At 39.8% G+C, this 22,443-nt stretch overlaps 2 protein-coding genes and 1 long non-coding RNA gene across 3 annotated transcripts in view; 2 read left to right on the top strand and 1 right to left on the bottom strand.

Annotated features, from left to right (window-relative positions):
- Positions 1-293: 293 nt before the first annotated feature.
- lg23h12orf56 (linkage group 23 C12orf56 homolog) lies at positions 294-18,998 on the bottom strand. The gene is made up of 14 exons (XM_044108244.1): positions 18,741-18,998; positions 16,182-16,377; positions 15,526-15,541; positions 13,915-14,095; positions 13,227-13,382; positions 13,092-13,156; positions 4,083-4,227; positions 3,894-3,985; positions 2,967-3,056; positions 1,993-2,080; positions 1,841-1,915; positions 1,569-1,646; positions 1,321-1,502; positions 294-860 (listed from the first exon to the last, which is right to left on the bottom strand). The coding sequence occupies exons 1-14, from the start codon at positions 18,996-18,998 to the stop codon at positions 749-751; spliced, it is 1,734 nt and encodes a 577-aa protein (XP_043964179.1). The 3' UTR covers positions 294-748.
- Positions 14,113-17,636, top strand: LOC122826422. Its single transcript, XR_006369790.1, has 7 exons — positions 14,113-14,375; positions 14,487-14,652; positions 15,404-15,440; positions 15,536-15,581; positions 16,211-16,385; positions 17,031-17,098; positions 17,441-17,636. It is a non-coding gene; the product is annotated as an uncharacterized LOC122826422 (long non-coding RNA).
- The window catches only part of LOC122826420 (CD9 antigen-like), an 18,699-nt gene continuing 15,040 nt past the window's right edge, over positions 18,785-22,443 (top strand). The window contains exon 1 of the mRNA XM_044108248.1: positions 18,785-19,124. The gene's annotated coding sequence lies outside the window, so the exon portion shown is untranslated. The remainder of the gene's footprint in view (positions 19,125-22,443) is intronic.

Genomic DNA, 22,443 nt, shown 5'->3' with positions numbered 1-22,443 from the left:
GAATTATTTCCAGGTCCAGTCGTTTCCAGGTCCAGTCGTTTCCAGGTCCAGTCGTTTCCAGGTCCAGTCGTTTCCAGGTCCAGTCGTTTCCAGGTCCAGTCGTTTCCAGGTCCAGTCGTTTCCAGGTCCAGTCGTTTCAGGTCCAGTCGCTTCCAGGTCCAGTCGTTTCCAGGTCCAGTCGTTTCCAGGTCCAGTCGTTTCCAGGTCCAGTCGTTTCCAGGTCCAGTCGTTTCCAGGTCCAGTCGTTTCCAGGTCCAGTCGTTTCCAGGTCCAGTCGTTTCCAGGTCCAGTCGTTTCCAGGTCCAGTCGTTTCCAGGACCAGTCGTTTCCAGGACCAGTCGTTTCCAGGTCCAGTCGTTTCCAGGTCCAGTCGTTTCCAGGTCCAGTCGTTTCCAGGTCCAGTCGTTTCCAGGTCCAGTCGTTTCCAGGTCCAGTCGTTTCCAGGTCCAGTCGTTTCCAGGTCCAGTCGTTTCCAGGATGAAACCTCTGCTGTCACGTATGGAGCTAAATAATAACTTTGTAAAAATACTTTTTCATTAATAAACAAAGTGAATCTTTTTTTTTTTAAATCCCAAATATTACTGAACAAATCAGCCGATTCCAGTTTGATTTGCTGTAATACTGATCATTTATTGATTAGGTGGATGTTGTTACTGGACCTGCAGCATCATTCCTGCTGCTGATAAAGACCCTAAAGGCACATTCTGAGCGTTTTGTTTCTGCAGTAAACTTCTAGCTTCCTGTGGACTCAGCTGCGCTGGATGAGCGTCACGATGCGCTGAACGAGTCTTCCAGTCGGCTTGCAGATCGGATAACGAGGCTGCAGCTTCTCCTCGGCGCTGGACGGAGTCACTGCGAATCTGCTGAGCAGAAAGAAACTGAATCATCAAACGGTTGTAGTTGTGATTCCAGCTGCTGTACATTTAAATATAATTTATGGCAAATACCCAAGATTTATTGTCTGAAAAAAATAATAACCATATATTATAAAATGTACTATCTTTATTCTGGCAATAAACGTCAAAATTTTAGTTTTATTCTTGAAAATGTACAACTTCATAAGCTCGCAAATCTCTTTTTTTTAAGCTTAATCTCAAATTTCAGTTTTTTTCTCGCAGATTTTTGAATTTTCAATGCTAAAATTTTCTGTCTTTTTTTTATTATTATTGTTTTAGATTAATCTAAAACCTTCCAAATTTTCTGTGTAAATTCTATCTACTATTGTACGCCTTCGTTAATATTTTATACTAATTTGGGCCTATCGTCCTGCAGTATGCGTTGTTTGCCACTAGGCGGCAGTGCAGGCTCGGGATCTCCGACCTGAATTCCTCTCTGAAGTTTAGCTGCAGGTGCTGAGCCAGCTGGTTGTTGTACTGCAGACAGGCCAGCAGGAGGCGACAGCGCTGGAACAGCAGAACGGACCGCGCCGGGCTCAGAACCGACCCGTTCTGGTCCGACAGAACCAGAACCAGCTGCTGGGCCTGGTGGCGGATGAAGGGCAGCTGCGGAGGACAGACTGAGGTTAGCTGGAGGAGCTGACCGGCTGGACTCCTGTGAGGAAGGTTTACCAGGTGGGGGTGAGGCTGAACGACTCTCAGCATCCACGACACGGACACAAAGTTCTCTCCAGGGAAACATCGGCGGGTCTGAAAAACAAAGAACGTTCCTTAAAACTAAACATTTTGTTCTGCATTTACAGCTGAAACCAGAAGTTTACATCCCGGAACTTTTAGATCTGGTGTGTTTAGTTTGGACAGATCTACCGATAAATGTATACGGGAATATCTATAGATATTTCTTTACCAGAATTGAAAGTTGTGAACTTCCTGCCAGAACTCACCTCGTAGCCCAACAGCAGCAACTCAAACAGCAGAGAGCAGGCAGCATCCAGGTACTCTGAGAGTAAAGCTTGAAGCTGCAGAGATACAGGTTAGAGACTAACTGGTTGTTTTATGGCATGTTTTAATAAATCTCTAATGTGAGCCAGTTTACCTCGGAGTCAGACGCGGATCCTTGACTCTGCTTCTCACCGTCAGGATCACAAATGACGGCGAGCAGCAGTCTGGAGACCAGAGCCCCTCTGCAAGGAGGAAACACCGTTTATCTGCATTTCCTGGGAGAATGCAGCGAGTTCTCAAACATTTAGCTGAAAACGTGGTGAAATGTCATAAATAAACGTTAAATTTAGAACAGACAGAGCAAAACGGTCAGCCTGAACAATCTGGAGTCGATTTGGAAACAGAAAAATGACAGAAACCTACAAAACGTGAGGAAATTTCTAAAGCTGAAAAATATGATCCTGTATTAGGGCCATGAAAGAAAAAAATAAAAATCAAGGAGTAGTTTGAAAATTCAAACATTTGCTAGAAAAATATCAGAAATTTTCTAGAAAAAAACTTGGAAATTTCAGAACTGGAAAAGTTGGAAATTTTTGACTTTTCAAAGTTCCAAGTTTTTCCTTTTTTTTTTTTTTTTTTACTAATTTTTAATTTTTCATAACAGAAATTTAAAAAGAAAATTGTTTAAAAATGTTTATTTTCTTGTTTTTTTTTATATTTTTTTTATTTAGATTTTTAGGTGTAAATTTATTCCTTTTTTTCCCAAAAAATTACCATAATACATGTATTATTTAGCTACAGAAACTTCCTCTCTTTTTGTAAATTTCTGTATTTTTGTCCCTCAACATGTTTCCAAGTTGACTTCAGTTTGTTCAAGTTGACAACTCTGTTATTTCTGTTCTGAAGCTGCTGCTAATTTATATTTCACTACTGAATTGATTTTAAAATACATGAAAAATTTGAGTTCTTAGTTAATTTAGTTTTGAATTATTTAAAAAATCATCAGCTTACACATAATTTGTGAAAATGAATTAAATCAGCACCACCTGACAGCAACTGGAGAAGGAAAATAAACCCCACAGACATGACAGAAGCTGTTTTACGGCTTCATGGGGGTTTTGTGTTTACCTTTCGGCGAACAGCAGGCTGCTCCTGGATACTTCCACCTCCGTCTCTCTGAACATGATGGCCACCGTCTGGACGATCAGCGTACTCAGCCTGAAGAAGATTGGCAACGTTAGCACAAATATCTGCTGAAAATGGGATTCAAGCAACTTTAAACGCATTTAGACCTGGATGTGGAACCTTAACCTGACGTTTGTTAGCTAGGCTCAATTAAGCTAATTTCTCCAGAGCATAAAAATATGAGTCCATCCAATCGTACACCTCACCACTGTCTCACCATCCCTGACACTTTTTCTTGTCTTGTCGCTTTCCTTTAGTCAATACAGAACAGCAATATTTAAAGTCAAACCTCATCTACAGGTAAAACTAAGCCAAACTGCCCTAATTCAAACCCAAACTTACCGTGGCATTAGCCTAGCTTAAATCTCTATAGCACTAGCTTAAATTTATAGCCGTTAGCCTAGCTTAAATTTCTACGATCAATAATTAAATTACCATTCTATGCTAAGCTAAGTATGCTACTTAGTGAGTCAGTAGTGCACTGATTCTCTATGCTAAGTAGCATACTTTGCTTAGTATGCTACTTAGCTAAGTAATAGTATACTTTACGTGTGCTACTTACCATAAACATATGATATGCTTATGCTACTTAGCTGCTAATTATGCTAAGCAGTAGCATAAGTACCCAAGTACCAGAGGTATCGGTTCTGCTGAAATATCTCTCTCACAACAATGATGCTAATTTTGGAAGCTAACTTAACTTTAACCTTGCCTAAGGTCAAACTTGGTTAAGCCTTATAGTTAAACAGGTTTGATCTAAATTTAACTTTAAACTTTAAATGATGATCTTGTTTGAGGTAAACAACCTCAGCCTGACCTAAATCTGCCCCCTGGTGGTGGAGGTTGGGACTGTAAACATGAGTCTCTTACAGGAGCTGATCTGTGGTGTAAACTCTGAAACTCTGACAGCCATGAAGACTTTCCTCCAGAGTCTGGACCAGGAAGACGAACGCCTCACCCGACTGGAAACAAACATAAATGAGTCAAAATCTTGATTTCTGTCCACATTTCCAGGTATTTTCAGTTTGCGGTTCAGCAGGCTTTATCGTAACGTCTCACCCGCCAAAAGAGCCTCCTCAGCGTGATGTTGCGGTGAGCCGCCGTCCGCAGCTCCTGCAGCAGAAGGTACAGGTTCTCCACGGTGATGCCGTCCTGCAGGAGCTCCGAACTCAGCTGAGCGAACAGGTGAGCCGTCCGCTCCGCGCTGCAGAGACCAAACAGACTCCACCGTTTTCTTCTGTCTGAGGCTGGTTTTTAAATGGTGGTGGAGTCCAGTCCAAGTCATGGTGTACTGGTCTACTGGGTGTAGACCAGACATCCATCCATCCATTTTCTAACACTCTTGTCCCTAACGGGGTCAGGAGGGCTGCTGGTGCCTCTCCAGCTAACGCTCTGGGCGAGAGGCAGGGTCACCCTGAACAGGTCGCCAGTCTGTCGCAGGGCTGAGGACCAGATATTTTCAAATATATGCATAGCTCAAAAGTAGCCAAGTCAATCAATAATAATAATAATAATAATAATAATAATAATAATAATAACTAGAAAATTTCTGAAGAAATTTCAATGGGGCCTGCCAAAGGGCGCCCATCGGTCTGGACCCGGCGTTCCGACACTGAAAGTTAGCATCGACGCCATAGAAAGCTGCAGCGTGATCAACAGCATGAGGAGAATCACGAGAACGTCGACTGACATGGACTTGCGCCATTCAGCGTGTTAAAATGAGCGTACGAGCAAAAATGAGCCAAAATGCTAACATAAGCCTAAATGCTTTCAGTAGCCTGTGAGGCATCACCAGCATGTTGACTGTAATTCACTTACCGTAATTTCCGGACTATAAGCCGCGACTTTTGTCTCACGCTTTCGACCCTGTGGCTTATACAACGATGTGCCTTATTTATTAATTTTTTCCTAACGGCCAGTAGGGGCGCTGGAGCAGAAAAGGTAAGCGTGAGACAGCTGGAATATAGGCTATCTGTAGAGGAAGACTAATGTAACATCGTGCTTTGTGCATGAATAACATTAGCTTGAACAGACCCTCATCATGGAGAATGCAAAAAGAAATGGATATGATGCAGTTTTCAAGTTAAAAGCAATCGAGCCGATAAAGGAAACAGACAGTGAGGAAGAAGACTTCCATGGTTTCAGTGAACAGGAGGAAGAGGATGACGGCTCTCCGTGACTTTTAACCGTTTGTTATTTAAACCAGCCATGTTAGTGTTGTTTTGCTATATTGCTGCTGTTCAGAAAGAAAAGCTACGGCATATTATTAAAACTTTTAAAACACCTTCTGTGTACCGTCTTTCTTTGTAAATATCTCATGTTTCAATGTAGGTACATGCGGCTTATACACCGGTGCGGCTTATGTATGTATAAAAATGTATTTCCTTTAAAAATGTAGGGGGTGTGGCTTATAATCAGGTGCGCTCTATAGTCCGGAAATTACGGTACTCCATTCAGTATACTAAACATGGCTAATAAGTCAGAAAAACAAGTAATGGCTTATTTAAGCTAAAAGGCTAATGCTAATGAACTGCCTAAGCTTTGCTAAATAGTAGTCAATAATGTGTGGAAAGTCACAAACATCTTCACTAACATGGATTTGCACCATTCAGTATGATAAAGTAAGTGTATCACCTAAAAATAGCCAAAATGCTAATGTTAGCATGAATGCTGTCAGTAGCATGTGGGGCATCACTAGCATGTTGTCTGTACTTTACTTACTCCTTTCAGCAAACTAAACATGGCTAGTAAGTCAGAAATATAGCTAATAGCTTATTTAAGCTAACAGGCTAATGCTAGCGAACTGCCTAAGCTAACATTAGCTTAGGCAGTGCAGGGGTGCAGGGGTCACCAACACAGGGCCCGCGGGACCCCTGTCGCATGAGGGGATCTTGTCAGTTACCCGCGGAGCAAGTTCTAAAAATAGCCATTGTCATTATGGAGCACCGCCAACGAAATTATTTAATTTAATGTTTTTAAATTGAAGTAATAACATTTGTTTATATTTAGATTTTTTAAAAAGCAAATTACAAAAAAAATTTTTAAATAAATTGCTTTATGCATAAAACTTTAACTCTATGGTTAAAGTTCAGACCTGCAGGATTTTATTGGAGGGCAGCAGCGCCTGCAGGCTGCACCCACTCTGTCTAACTTAAGATTTACCTTGAAGTAAAAAAAGAAAATAAAAATTTCTGAAATTTTTATTATCGAATCCTCTTTACAATAGAGGAGAAAAAGATCTTATGTCTCAAAACATCTTGTACATAGCGCACGTCTGAGTCTGTGGGGGTCAAAGGGCACGCCGAAGCTTAAATCTTATTGGTCAGTTTGCTTTTGTTTATTTGGCGGCTTGGTGGTTTTTCTGTAAGCTAAAGATGAATGACAGGAGTTTGAACCTCCGGTAGTTCTAAGAGGAGTTTGGATCCCGGTTGAGCTTTTTACCGTGTCAGTTTGTGAACATTCAGGGTTTTAATTTGGCCCAAAATGGAAATTAATTTGATGCCCTGATATCTGGGATAAAAACAAGAGAATCCTGGACTATTTTGAATGTAAACAAGAATAAAGAGTGAGATATTTGGTGGTGGAATGATGTCACACCACCAGCAAATGAAAACTCTGATGTCATTGTCACAGTCTGTGATGTCATCAACTGCAGAATTGTATGCAACACAATTCTGCATATTCTTCATTGCTTGCAATATCCCTGACCAGTTCAGACGTTCGCAAAGCCCTTTAGAGAAGTTTACAGATCAACGATTTTAGTGATTGTAGTTTGGAGAAAATGTCTCATCATTCATCGAGATTCAACAGTGGATCGATGGGATCCCACTGGAGACGGGGAGGCCAGCAAAACCCCCCAGGCAGGTTCCCTCCTGCACACCCGACTGTCTTCCACGGGGAAATCCAGAGACTCAACTACCTCCTGGAAATGGAGAGAGCAGGAAGGTTTGAAGACAACCAGAGACTGTCTCACCTGGAGGCCGAACTGGAAGAGACGAAACTCCAGTTAAAAAAACAGAAAGATCTCAAAGAAACTTTCATCAACCAGGCCAAAGATGCAAAGAGGGAACTAGAGAGATTAGAGAAGTTCAGTGACCCAGCAGTCCTTAACGCTGCGGTCACTGCTTCCAAGGTTCACAGCGACGTGAAACACATGAACAAGAAGTCTTTACAACAAGACTTTGAGGAGTTGAAGGTGGCCCACCTCCTCAGCCGGGAAGCTTTTGTAGCTGAAATTCAGGCTGAGAGAAAGAAAAGTGCGGCGCTGCAAGAACAACTGAACCAACTCCAGACTTCCTTCGAGGAGCTGAGCTCCAAGAAAGAAGCTGATGATGCTCTGCTGAGGCAGGAGGAAGAGAGACAAAAGATTCATGAAGTGAAGCTTCATGAGGAACGACTGCTGGAGAACCTGAGGGCTGAAAAAGATCAAATGTTTCTGGAAATGTCCCAAAAGATCGAGTTCCTGCAAGACAGTGAGAAACATCTGCAAGAAGAACTGATTCAGTTCAAATGTTCATATGAGGAACTGAACAGTAAATATGAAAGAGATGTTTCTACACTGAAGGAAGACTCTGAAAAATATCAGGAGGAGCTGAAACAGGAGAAAGACTCCAACATGGAAAGAGAGAAGGAGAATCTGCAGCTGATCAAAGACCTGAGCGCTGAGAAGGAGGAGCTCCTCCAAAAAACATCCAGAGAAATAACAATCAGGCAGAAGAGGGAGAAGCAGATTCTCCAGGAACTGGATCAGGTTCACGGTTCATATGAGGAGCTAAAATGTAGATTTGAAAGAAACATCATGGAAATACAGCAGCAGGTCGAGACATACGAGATGAAGATAAAGCAGGAGGAAATCGCTCGTTCAAACAGAGAACAGAAAGAGAATATCATCCAGGAGAGAAAACTTTCTGCACTGCAACAACTAACAAAACTTCAGCAGCAGATAAAGCAGGAAAGAAAAGTTCACCTGAAGAAAAGAGAGGAGGACAAGATGAGTCTGGACAAACTGAGAGCAGAGAAGGAGGAGCTCCTCCAAAACATGTCAGAAGAAACAACAATCTGGCAAAACAGAGAGAAACAGATGATCCATGAACTGAATCAGGTTCAGGTTTCACACCAGGAGATAAAATGTAGGTTTGAAACAGAAATCAGGAGTTTACAACAGGAAGTTGAAACTTACAAGCACCAGATAGAGGAGAGAAAAGATCACATGGAGAAAAGAGAGGAGGACAAAGTGAGTCTGGACACTCTGAGAGCTGAATATGCCATCCTCCAGGAAAACACGACAACAAAGATCAAATTCCTGCAGGAGAAGGAAAGGAGCATCCAGACTGAGCTGGAGGAGGTAAACGGTTTGTACCAAGATCTGAACTGTCGGTACGAAACCGAAATTACTGCAATAAAACAACAAGCAGAACAACATCAGGAAGAGATCAGTTGTCTGAAAAATGACCTGGAAACATCAAGAAATGATTTACTGTTGGCCGACAGTCAGAGAGCTGAGGAAGAAGATTTCCACCAGAAACATCTCACAGTTTCCCAAGAGGAGGAAAATTCTCAGAACCAAAATGACCCGGTTAAAATCTCCAGTCCAGAGGTTTCTCCAGAGGAGGAAATCTCAGGAGAACCTTTATCAGGTTGTTCCTCAGATCCTGAATCCTCAGCAGAGACCAAGATCTCTGGAGAAAGAGACCAACAAATCCTCCGGGATTTATTGGCCCAAATCCTGGAGGACCGGAAAAAGAAAAAATCCAGAATTTCATTTTGGAAAAAGGTCCAAAACACTCTGAGGTGGAAGAAACCGAAAAAGAAAGAAAACAGTGAAGAGAATCAAGAACAAGTCTGAAGTTCTTGATTGTGAGATTTAGAGGAGGAGAAAGACGTGCAGGAATCGAACCGAGGACTGGAATCGAACGTGTGGAGGTTGTATCCTCTGTGAACGGGGCGCCATGCCACGCTCCGTCAAATTTAAAATTTAAAAAGTTTTCCCCCGTTGACAAACTAGAAAATAGATCCCTTCCCAACCCAATTGGAAAAAACGAGGGCAGCACGGTGGTGCAGCGGGTAGCGCTGCGTCTTCACAGAGACCGTCTGTGTGGAGTTTGCATGATCTCCCCGTGTTTGTGTGGGTTTTCTCTGGGTGCTCCGGTTTCCCCCACATCTCCTAAAACATGTCGGTCAGGTCAGTTGGTCGCTGCAAATCGACCCAAAAGAATTTAAGAAAATCCAAACCATAAAGTTCAGTTTTATTGTTAAACTGGTCAGATTAACTGGTCAGATTAACTGGTCAGATTAACTGGTCAGTCGTTCTTTAGCCCTTTTCCCTCCGCTGGGTTTGCGGTCGACGGTTCAGTGCTGCTCAACACTCGGCTCAATATTTATAGCAACGTATTGATTTAAGAGTTAAAATGTTTTAATTTAATAATAATAATGATTTCTGTTTATTTTCTCTGTACTTGTGCTGTTATGGTTTGACCTTTGACCTTTTCTACTCACTTTTTATATTAAATTGCACTGAATTGTAGCTCATTAAACTGTTTAAATCTGTATTTTAAAAAGATTATAAAAGGATCATGCAGTGGCTGTTTTAGTGTGACTGTGGCTCAGCGGGTAGAGTGGTCATCTTGTGACCAGAAGGTTGCAAGTTCGATTCCAGCTTCCTCAGCCACATGTTGATCTGCCCCAGGGCACTTAGTGACAAGTTGCCCTCTGACCTGCATGTGTGTGTGAATGTGTGTGAATGTGACTGTAGTGTGAAGCTCTTTGAGTGTCAACATGACCAGCAAGGATCAACACAAGTTCAGTTCATTCTCCTGTTTTTATTTGATAAATCCTGTTTTTGTTTTTATACCAAACATTAAAAGCTGATTTAACAGGTTTGGATTTCTTCAGGTTCCAGGATGTTAATTGAAGATTAGAGTTTAATCTGATCATAATTTAATAATCTGGACCATAAAGAAGATCAAACTTGTTTTATCTGGTTTGTTTGTTATAAGAAAAAACTGTTTTATCAAAAATAACAGTTACTGTGATCTTTCTGTTAGTCTTTATTTATAAATACAGATTCAAGATAATATAAGAAACTTAACAAAAAGTGCAATTTAATATGAAAAACTGTAGAAAAGGTAAAAAGAAGAAGAATCAATGAAAGCATGAAAACAGAGAATTTAATCAGAAATCGATTCTTAGATCAATACTTTGTAATAAATATAAAACTTTTATGTTGTTGAGCTTAGTGCTGCCTGCTTGTATAAAAGAGAAGGAAAAGGGGCTAAGAAATGGATAATTCAGTTATTTTTTAACCAGATTTATAGTAAAACTGTAAATGATGTTTTGATTAGGACGTTACTTCTAGGTTTTGTTTGTCAACCTGGTTCAATTCCCAGTCCTGGGGAATCGGCTGCATGTCGTTTCCTTCTCTCTCCTCCAACTTCCTGTTCATCCTGTTAAATAACGGCCTAAAAAACTTTATTAGAGCCTAAAAATCTTTTTTAAAACCTAAAAAGATTCATTTCACCTCAACTGGACCAAAGATCAGAATCTGTTTCCTGATCTTAAAAAACAACTTTCTTCCTCTCTCTCATTTTCTCTCTTTCTTACATAATTAACAGGTTACTTCATATTTACATACAAACACACACACACACCTACACACACACACACACCCACCTACACACACACACACACACCCCCCCATGGGCTGCCACCTTATCGTGGTGGGGGGGTTTGAGTGTCCCAGTGATCCTAGGAGTCTTGCTGTGGGGCTTCATGCCTCTGGTTGGGCCCCCCAGTTCAGACGGGTCCAAGGTGAGGAACCAGACCAAGTGCAGCCCAAAGATCCTGATGATGAAAACGACCATTGGAAACAGTGGTTCTGCTGGCCCCATCATGAGGCCCCACCCTGGAGTTGCCCCTTGTGAGAGGCGCTGGGCAGGACTGGGCTGACTTGTTGCCCCCGTCTTGGTGCAACAGGGGGGGGGGACAGACAGCCTCTCCCTCTACCTACGGGTTTGGGTCGGGTTCTGACTGTTTACCAGCCTTTTCATGTCCTGGAGGGGCTACTGGAGGATGCAGTTATTGCTGTTGACAATAATAAAATTATCATTTGTTATTGTATCTCCAATAACAAATGATAATTTTATTAAAATTGTATTTATTAAAAAATGCTTAACAATTCCTGTAATGAATGAATAACACAATGAAAGAAATAATGTCTCATCTAAACATCCCTCACTTAATAAAAGTTAACAATAACTCTCCGCTCCCAATAACATGATACTCAGTAATGAACGAAATAATGTCTGTTCTGTAGACTATTGGAAAAAATAAATTAACAAATTAGCTAATTAACAAAAAATACCTCTTGTGTAGCAAAAATAACTCAAAATGTACCAAAAACGAACCCGGTCTGAAGGCGGAGAAACTCTTTAGTAAACCGTCGGTAAACATGGCATGTTGTTACTGACAGCCACGCAGGGCTGCCCGCACTGACGCGGCTCAGGGATTACGTCACACGCAGCGCGGTGCGCAGGGCCCTAGTGCCCGTAAATTTAATGGTCCAATGAAGATAATTTAAAACACAGGACATTTCCTCACTTTCTAAGAAAAACCCGGGACGCCCGGGACAGGACGTGAAATACGGACGTTTGGTCACCATAATTAACGGTAACGGGTGCATAACAACAGGTTCCCGCCATTGTTTTAGTTGTTTAGTTGTTTTAGTTGTTTAGTTGAACTGCCTTGCTGTGCAAGGCAGTTCAAAGTTCTCAAGTTAGCATTAGCCTAACTTGAGAGAAACAGATAATGCAGAATGATATTATTGCACTGCCTGTGGTGGTGCAGTAACCTGAGGGTCATATTGAGGCTGTTGTTTTGGAATTTGCAGAAAGCTTAATAATAAATGCCCACACTAATCCAATATGTGAGAGTGCTTTGGATAAACCAGTCACATAAAGCCTAAAAGAGCAATTACATGATGTAAAAATTGTCAAGGCTTTAATTTAGACATTTTTGTTAAGCTTCATTTCAAAGGGCCACACTCATCCAATATATAAGAGTCATTGGATTAAATCAGTCATATGCTCATGAAAGCAATTACTTGATGTAAAAATATCAAGTAAGCAAGTCAGTCACTGCTCTCCTTATGCATTGCTATGGGGCAGGCCCCAATAATAAAGAGACACCTTATTAGGTGTAGAGTAATAGGTTCCTGCCATTGCTTTGCATGGCAGGAACCAATAAGAGTCGTGGACAGGACGCTTTGAGAGATGCTCCCTGATTTCCAAACTATGGCTGATTAGCAGCTGTAATTTGTGCCTTACCAGAGGCACAAACTTCATAGCGTCAACACTAAATATGGTGATGCTTTGAATAATCTGGTTCACGGAAACATGCCTACTTTGCATGTCTTTTGTTTTTTTATTTTGTCAAAATTTGCATAACCATTAGAAACACGGCTTGTTTGACCAACTGGGTCACAGAACCTCCGCCGTGCATAACACCAGTGTGGTCTGGGCCTCTGACACATTTTGGTGCATCTGCAGTTTCCTTGTTGTTGAAGTTCCTCTTCTTTCTGAAGGATGAAAAGGAGAAACAGAGGAAGGAAAGACAAAGGTAGAATTAACTAAGGAAGGAAGGGAAGGAGGGCAGAATGGAGGAATGAAGGAGCATCTCCAACTTGCCTTGTCTTGAAGTTTTCTTCCAAAAACGAGGGATGAGGAGAGAAAGAAAATGGTGGAAGGAAGGACCAGAGGAAAGATGGACCAAAGACAGAGAACATCAGAAGGACTTTCCGGGTGATGAAGGAAGGGATCTTTTGTTTTTTTGGTTTTACAGAGAACAGAATCAAACATGGGGAGCGTTTGGATCTACTGGCTGATTTAGATGAGAAATGAGTTTCTTTTTGTCCTTTCTTGTCTTTGGACTCTGGTGGAGTGAACGCCATGTTTCACTGGGAAATGATGTTCCCAGATTAATAATCCAGAGTTTAGTTAGAAGAGACGGTCAGATCACTGAAGAGCAGAGAGTTTAATTCACTTCTGAAATAAAAGTAAGACCAGTTGTTCCAACCTGATGGAGTCGGACGACGGCGTGCTCCTCCTCCTGTAGACCGGGTCCAGGAGCAGGGTCGACCTCTGGACACAGACATCTGGCTGTCAGACAGCCGTCCAACAGAACCAGACTGACCTCTGAGTCTCGACCCACGATGACGAAGCTGTTCCAGCAGCTCTGCAGGTGGAGGTACAGGGTGGAGGTCTCAGAAACCACGTACAGGTGCAGCTCGGCTTCCCTCTCTTCCCTGAAGTCCGCTCGGTCCCGCCTCAGCAGCCGGGTCAGGACGGAGCCGATCCTCCGGGTCACCTGGAACCGCCATGAGGGACACCATGCTGAGTTTGGACCAAACAGAACGCCGTGACCTTTGACCCTGCCGTTTAAATCGACCCGTTTTTCAGTGGCACTAAGTATTTAGAAGAGAAACAGGCCCACGGCATCACAGAACCTCCGCCGTGCATAACAGTGGGAATGAGGTCCGTTTAGGAAGGAAGGAAGGAAATAAGGAGATAAGGAAGGATGAAAGGAACCAAGGACAGAAAGAGCAAAGGAAACACGGGAGGAACCAAGCAGAACCGGGAATTAATCTGGAATTGTTCTAAACTGTTCCAGGCCTGGAAAATCCTGAAATCAATCCCAGGTTTTCCAGTCTTAACCCTTTATTTCCTCTCTTAACTCACCTGCCTTATTTGAATATGTTCTCCTTTCTTTCCCATTTTAAATAATTTCTACAAAACAATTGGAGTTTTTTCCTCGTTGTCATTTATTATCTTTAACGCTGATAATTTGTGTAAATCTAAAGAAATTAAAGTTTTATTTAGCTTTTGGAAGCCGCCCTCACCTGGCGGCTCTCTGCTGGTTTCAGGCTTTCCTCTGGTGGTGAGGAAGGAGCCGAGGGAGGATGAGGATGAGGAAGAGGATGAGGATGAGGAATCCTGGGGAGGCCCAGAGTCTCCGGGTCGGGGCAGGAGGCAGAGCGGCTGGTCTTCATCACCGGCTGGAGCTCCTCTTTCTTCCACCAGCTGAAAACAGCAACAAGTTGAACAGAGATGGCAACATGCAGCAGCACAGCACTGTAAAAATTTAATCTGGAAACAAGTTTAAAATTAGCATGTCCACCATCGGCAGTAACTGCTGGCGATATCAGTGCAAACATTACAACCATGGTGGCCATCTTGGAAAGATTTCTATTGGCCCAATTATGTCAGATTTGACACAAAAGCATTCATCTATGATAAAATAACTGTTCTTGACAACCACGGCACCATCTTGGAAAAGGTCGGCCATCTTGAAATTTGACCAGTATGTTTTTTTAAATCCCAAGAGGACATCTGTAAATTCAGTTTTCTCCTGCACCACTGGTGGATGCCGTCATTTTAAAGTTTGTCCTTGAACGTTTCTGCTTCTCTTTAGCTGCTGTTTGTCGTCATTCTGTCCTGAACTCCTGACAGCTGCTGTTCCTGAAGGATTTAGCTTTTAATGACGTCCCAGTGGAGCAGCACATGGACACATTTACACTCTGCACTGTTTACATCAGCTTCCTTTGTGGCCTGCAGGCAACCATTCAGAGACCGTGACAGTAAATCTTCCTTTCTTCGTCTCATTACTGTCGACACGCCGTTTCCTGACAGAAACTCACAGGAATTAGCAGAGCAGTAAAATCCCAGAGGGCTGCAACAAAAACAACAGAGCTGCTGCAAAATGAGACTTAAATCTGGATTAAATGTTTAATTCAACGCATTTCTGTCTTACTAGCAAGTCTTATTATATTGGATTTGGTAGCAGTGGTGGGTATGGCTAACTAAAAGGTTATTAGCGCTAACCCTAAGTTCAGCTCACTCTAAACCGCTATACCAAAATATTAAACTCACACTAAAGTGCGACCAACATAGTAATTAGCAGAAGGTAATGCCAAAGCACCATAAAAATATTATTTAGCATAAGCTAATGCTAAAAGACCAAAGCAACATTTAACTGAAGCTAACACTAAAGCACCATAAGAACATATTTAGCAGAAGCTAATGCTAAAGCGCTTTACCAACATGGTATTTAGCAGAATCTAAATTTGGTTGCTGCTGATTCCTAAACATTGAGCAGAAACAACTGAAAAGTAAAAATTTTAAAGTAGAAATTTGAAACCAGCAGTGAGAATAAATAAAAACAAAACAATACATTTAATCTGAAAAAATAAAAAAGTTATCATTTAAAATACTTTTAAAAGATAACAATATAAAATTACATTCAAAAAAATATTAAGAAATAAAATTTAATATGTAAAAACAGCAAAAACAAACGCCTCAGATTAAACCTTTCATGTGTTTTGATATCAGATCAATACTGGATGGTGAAGAGGAAATTCTCAAACTGGTAACTTTATCCGCCAGGAAGGTAACAAAATGAAAGTCAATACAAACTCCTAACATGGTAGAAATTCAAACAGGTGTGTGCTCACCTGTCTGCAGGATATCCTGTGAGGGAAGCAGAAACACGGGGAGGTTAGGATTACAGGTAAAGATTTCAGAACAAAGGAAAGTCACACCGGCTTCTCGGTTTTCCTCAGATCAGATCACAGATTATTGTACCAGAATTTAGACATTAATGAATCTGTTAAACTCTCAGCGTAGCTTTTTCTTTTTGCACCACGAGCACATCACCAGGATTCTAGCATATTTTAGCTAATATTTTGATATAAAAGCTAAACTTCACATACTGAATAAACTAGTATACCATTTATACTGACAGCATTTTAGCAAACATTAGCTTTTAGCTAATTTTAGCCTATACACTCCTGTTAGCATACTTTGTATTGTAAAAAAATGCTAGTTATACCACTCATACTATTCACAGAATGTTAGCTGATATAGCATTTTAGCCCATTTTAACTTAGATATTGCTGTTATCATAAGTAAAAGTCAGTCAACATGCTAGTGATTGCACACATGCTACTGACATCATTTTAGCTAGCCATAGCATTTTAGCTAATTTTACCTTAGATATGGCTGTTAGCATATTTTAAGGCTTATCTAAAAGTCAGCCAACATGCTAGCCATAGCATTTTAGCTTAGACACGGCTGTAACCGTAAGTTATGAAAACAAATTTATTAGCACCTTTTAAGTCGTGTGTTCTGATTGGACAGTGGCTGGCTCTGCGAGGGGGCGGGGCCACAGGAGGAAGCCCCACCCCCAACTCCCTCTGTAACCAATCAGGTTCCTTCTCTGCCGGCCTTTCTGGGATGTAGGTGATCCGTATGTGCTGACAGCGCTCCCTGTCCTTTGAACTGAGGAAATCTGGGAGGTCGTTCACCTGCACAGGTAAAACAGGAAGTTCAGCACTAAGTCAGGAATATTTGACAGACATATTAAGAAACTTTTCAATTTTTTCATTGCAAATCTATGTTGATTTATGAACTAAAAGTGATACAATTGAAATCTCTGAATACATTTCTGAAATTCCTTTATTCTTGTTTTATTTATAGAATAAAAAAATGACCTCTCAGGTTTCCCTGTGAATCCTTAAAGTCTTAAACTCAAGTATCTAAAATTAAGGCCTTAAATGTCTTAAATTTGTTTAAGTAAGTTAGCCTTTAATCTTATTCCCAGGTCTTAAATTACCATTTTAGACTTTTTAATCTATGTTAAGATTCAGACTTTTTCATCAGGCAAACGGTTGAGTCAGACAACTTCACTGCTTTGTGACTCCAGACGGTTAAAGCTACCACTAGCTTTTTGTGTTTACTTCTATGACACTATAGGTCTTAATAATCATTTAAAAATGTAAAAATTTATAAATTAACTAAACAAAATTTGTGAAACCTTGCTGTAACAGAAATTACATCATTTTTAGGTTAATTGTGTCGGAATTATGCACAAACTTGATGATTACATTTATTTATATGTTGAAAATCAGCTACATTTTTTTTGACATTGGTTAATTTTCAACATTTTTCCACCCTGCAGAAGCAGAGAGACGGAAGCGGGAGCCAAGCGTTTATTTATTCAGGGAGTTTCACTGACAGATTGTCCAGGTGAGCTGCTGCAGCCATGATGGCGCCATCAGAGGTCGACTCCAGCACTAATCCGTCACGTTAGCACAGTTGGGATTATTGCTAAGCGTCTAACATAACAACAAACTACGGGAATCACAGATTTAGCTGCCAGCTTAAGTTGTGTTGTACTAATGTTAAACCTATTTTCAGCTCCTGCACTGGGTCGGTTTGTTTAAAAATAATTTACAGTCAGCGACTCGAATCATAATCAGCTTCTAGTTGGAGTCTGAAAATAGATTCCTTCTTATACCTGTTTGATTACATTGATTGAAATGTTTTTGATGTGGGTTTAATTGTAATCATTGTCAATTTTTTCTCTAGATTAAAAGGGTTGCAGGACTTAAAATAAACCAGGAAATTGAAAAACTAAAGCCACAATTAGCTAAAAGAAGCTAACTACCGTTAGGTGTGGCTAATGCCAGAGAATGTTTGATCGAACAAAAAAGCGAACCCTGGTCCATTTAAAAACCTCGGTTTGACTGCTCCAAAAGCAGGAAGTGGACTACAGCGCAGGGCATTCTGGGTAAATACAACCTAAAAAATGTACTAGCATAATGCTAATAGGAGAAGTGGCTCATGGTCTCTAAGGCCACTCCCTGTTTCTTTACATGTTGTGATGAAGGAAGTTGAACTCGGCATTTTCAGAGGTTTTTGTGTCGTTTCCTTCAGTGATTCTTGGTGCAGCGCCCCCACAGGCCAGGAAGGGAACAAGTTTCTCAAAGAGTTTAGAGAAACAGCAGCTGAAAATATAACAAATGTTGCTTTTTTCCTTCAATTGAAACGACTGGATTATCATCACTTCTACTCACTTTCTTCACTTACTACTCTGCAGTTTTCATTATTTGCATTATTTCAAACGTTAACTTCATGTTCATCTTTGGTCTTCTCAAATCTCCACTTGGTTATTTCAGATGGCCAGTGGTTCTGAGTCCGGTTCTGGTTCTGCTGGAGGTTCTTTTCCTGTTAAAGCGGAGTTTTTCCTCTCCACTGTCGCCCCTGCTGGTGCAGGAGGAGTGAATGCAACAATTCAGTGCATCTGAGTTTAGATAGAAACTATTAAACTACTTTTCTGATAACTAGGATCAGTTGGAATGTACAACGGCGTGTTCGGCCCGTTAAAGAAAGAAGTTAATTTCCATCCAAAACATTCAGAAATTTTGAGAGTAATCTCTGGAATTTTCCCCCCCAAAAAACAAAAAAAAACCCAGGAAATTTCTGAGCTCAAAGTCTAAAATTTGTGAGGAAAAAAAAAAGATTTTTGAGATTTTCATTTACATTTCTAGAAAAAAAGCTTGAAAATTCAAACATTTTCAACTTTTGGGAATCTGAATGTTTTTGTAGAAAATCTTTCAACTTTTGAAGTTCAGAAATGTCTATACTTTTCCTAGATCGAAGCTTAATTTAAGAAATTTTACGTTTTTGGCAGAATTTTGTTCCTTTTTTTCTGCCATGGCTCTGATACACCTTTGTATTTTGCTGTTGTGAACAATATGAACTTTGACTTTGAGGTCAACTAAAAAGAAAAAAGTTTTTTTATCACCTGACTTGTTGGTGATAACCGTCACTTAAAGGTGAATTTCAACAATGAAAACAATCTTCTTATTTTCTGTTTTAAACTCACCAGCTCGATGTCGCGCACGCGCTCGAAGCTCACGGCGGCGGTCAGCGCGCGCGGCGGGAACTCCGTCAGGTACACGCGCTCGGAACTCAGCACCGCGTACATGTAGACCTTGTTGATGACGTCAGAGACCACCACGCACGGTTCGTAGGTTCGGATCCGCTCGTACAGAGCCCGCTCCGTGTTCCGCTTCAGGAACGAGTCCAGCCGGGCATTCCGGCGGGGCAGCAGCGGCAGGAAGTCGGATCGACTCCGAGCCATGACCCGGGGCGCTACTTTCTGCAGCGGATGGAGACAGGACGCGGTTCGGTTCCGCCGTCCATCGCGTCGATTCGTGTTTTCCGAATGAAGCAGGCAGCGGGTCCAGTCAGGTTATGAACTAAACAGGTGAACCGCAAAGAGGGCGCACTGCTTTCTGATTGGTCCGCTTGTTTCCCTAGAGCGCTGCTGATTGGCTGAAAGATAAACCGCTATGTATTAGTTCAGTATGGTTATATATATATTCAGATGTGAATACGTGTGATGTTTGTTGCATATGCTGTTAATAACAATAATAAAACATTTTTTAAAATTGATAGCTTTAGAGATGTTAGAACTTAATAATTTTTTTAACAAATGACATTGTGAATATTTTGTTTTACGTTCCACAATAAAACTAACAATATTAGATGACATGTAGTGTTATCTAATATTGAATATTTAATTTAATAGCTTAATTACATATTAATTTAACAGGTTGAAATGTTACATTAATTAACTTAAGTTGGAAGATTATATGCGGAGAAAATCTGTAATAATCATTTTAGAATTTGTTTTTATTTCTTTATTTATCTGTATTTATTTCATAAATAGGCTTAGTGATGTGATTATTATTTCCCTACTTTTTTTCCTTTCCAAGATGAATTTTCCCCAAAGAAAACAAATAATAATTCTTGTTTCATTTTCATAGAATATTTTCTTTCATTGCTGCGGCCCATAATTTAACTAATAATCTCCTAAACCAGAATAATTGGGCTTGACTACTGCTGTTGTTTCAGTGTTATCGATCTGGGGAGTTCCTGTTGTTTCACAGGAAATAAGTAAAATCCACGCAGAAATAATCAATAATAGCTTTTAACATTTAAAAAAAAATCACAATTTAATGATTGAATGTTCAAAGTAATTATCTATTATTTTAATTAAATAATTCATTATGTATTTACATCCAATTTTATTTTGATACGAGATACAAAAAATATTTTCCCATTATTTATTTATTCCATCTTAGTTTGTTTGACACGCGATAAAGTTTTATTAAACCTCCAAAAAAGCGGAATATTTTCTGAATTTTGTTTTTTGATATGTTGTTTCGCCTTACTGCCGGCAGAGGGCGCCAGAATGCAGTTAATGTAAAACAATTCAATGAGCGAATCGTACAAATTGTTTCAGATATTTTTGAGTTTGTTCTCTTAATATGCTGTATAGAATATTCTAGGTAAATTTTAACTTGATAAATGTTAATTAAGAATTAGCTTAAGGTTTTCTTCAGAGGCTGCGGCTTTTAAATAAACGCTGTGAGTGAAAAGATGAACAGAGTCTCACATGGACAGCATGACAGATGAAGGCTGTGTTGTTTCAGCGCTTTCTGAGAGTCTTTTATAAAAACACTGAGGAAATACAGAGGAAGACTCAAACTCATCTGATCCATTTAATATGCCGCATATTGGAGAAAAAAGTAAATTTCAAGAAAAAACTTGGAAATTTCTCAGCTCTAAAAGTTTAGAATTTGCTAGAAAATTTCAGAAAAGAGGAAATTTCTGAGTTTCAAAAGTGAAAAATTTTCACCTTTCCAAATTTTAAAATTTTCCAAAAGTTAAAAATTTTTCACTTTTGAAACTCAGAAATTTCCATGTTTTTTTCTAACAAATTTTTACTTTTCAACCTCAGATTTTCTTTTTAATTTTCTAAGATTAATCCAACAATTTCTGAGTGTTTTTTAAAGCAAATTTTAAACTTTTGAAACTCAGAAATGTCCTTTTTTTATTTTTGGCAGAAATGTACTCTTCCTTTTTTCTATCTACCCTGACTCTAATACATGAAGCTTCATGAAAGATGACACAAGAAACGCTAAAATATGCCCTCACAAAATCTGTTGTTTTTGTGTGAATTTACAGATGAACAATCAGATTAAGAATTATTCAGTTCATAATCTCTGTATTCTGTTAAATGTAACGCCTAAACCTTAAGAAAAAAACGATTAAAGCAGAAAAATGTGACATTTTCCTATAAAATGCAGACTGTCTCAGTGTTTGTGGATGTTCATCTGTCTGGTTCTGGTCAGCTGACGGGCCGCGCCTCCATCATCGCCATCACTGTGTGTTTGTGTGCAGCTGCAAACAACAACGGTGGGCTGAGCGCTCACAATGCTGCTTTTGTTCTGCAGAAAAGAAGAAAACTGTCCATTTCCCCGAGCAGCCGGGAGAGTTTAAGACAAACACCGACTTCAGCTGGCCGAGACCTTCCTGCCCTCAGAATGAGGCTCAAAGTTCAGATCAAATCCTGCTTTTTCTGTCTTGATTCTCAGATTAAAGCGCTAAAATTATTTAATCCTTACATTTCTTTATTTAAAACAATAAATAAGAAAACCTTTCAACAAATTTGGAAAATGTTACTTAAATGATTTGCTGACAGTTTGGTGTAAAACTGTCACATCAAGTAAACATTACAAAATATAAATTCATTAAATTTTGTATCAAACATTAATGTTCACACATATTTTCAGCTAGAGAGAAAAATGAACTCTTAAACTACAACTTCCTCTTTTTCACAGTGGTTAACATCTGAAACAGAAATAAAATCATTTGAACTCTTTAGAAATGTGTTTAAATAAAATGTTTTAGATTATTTAACTTTTTTTTGCCTTTGCAGTGACTCTGAAATGAGTCACAATGTAAAACTTTTGGCATCGCAGGAGTCACGTAATCAACAACCCAATGTTACTACTAGCGGAAACGACAAAGAAGAAGCCAACAGGAAGTGGCAGGAGGAGGATGATGGTGCAGCAGCATGTTTTAATGACTTATCCTGGGAACAAACTTGTGTTTTTAAATATCCCGCCATTGGGAAATTGTACTTCTTCAACATTGTCGGAATATTAATAAATATCACCAGAAAACAGGAGAAAGACGACAGGAAGTAGCTGATGACATCACGTCTCTTAATGACTTATCATGTGAACAAACTTCTTTACGTGTGATTTTTATTGTGTTGTTTATTTAATGGAAACTCTGCAATCACAAAATTGTGCTTTTTTGACATTAGTGGCACAATAACTATATTTTGCTCACATTTGTCATAAAAAGGCTCTTATTTTGGAATAATCTAATCTAAATCAGCTTATTTTAAATAAAAAGAGCTCAGATGTTTGTGTTTTAAATTAGTGATCATTAATCACCAATATTTACTCGCATGTGTTTGATTGTAGATTGTTCTTCAGTTACCTGATCAATTGCAGTTAAACAGAATATCATTCCTCTTTAGGATTTAATTGTGTTATATTTTAGTTTAATTTATTTTTCATCTTTAATTGAAGAAGACAATAATATCGACCTAGAGATTTTAACCGTGATTTCATTGAGTTTTCACTCCAATTGTCCTCAGTTTAGATGTTTAGCATATTTTACTTTCTTTTGTTTCGAAAATAAAAGACCTTTAAACAAAGGACAAA

Source organism: Gambusia affinis, linkage group LG23 (genome assembly GCF_019740435.1).
Source record: "Gambusia affinis linkage group LG23, SWU_Gaff_1.0, whole genome shotgun sequence".
In the NCBI taxonomy this organism is placed as follows: domain Eukaryota; kingdom Metazoa; phylum Chordata; class Actinopteri; order Cyprinodontiformes; family Poeciliidae; genus Gambusia; species Gambusia affinis.
Note: the sequence above shows the minus strand (reverse complement) of the source record. Positions and strands in the feature narration are given on the sequence as shown.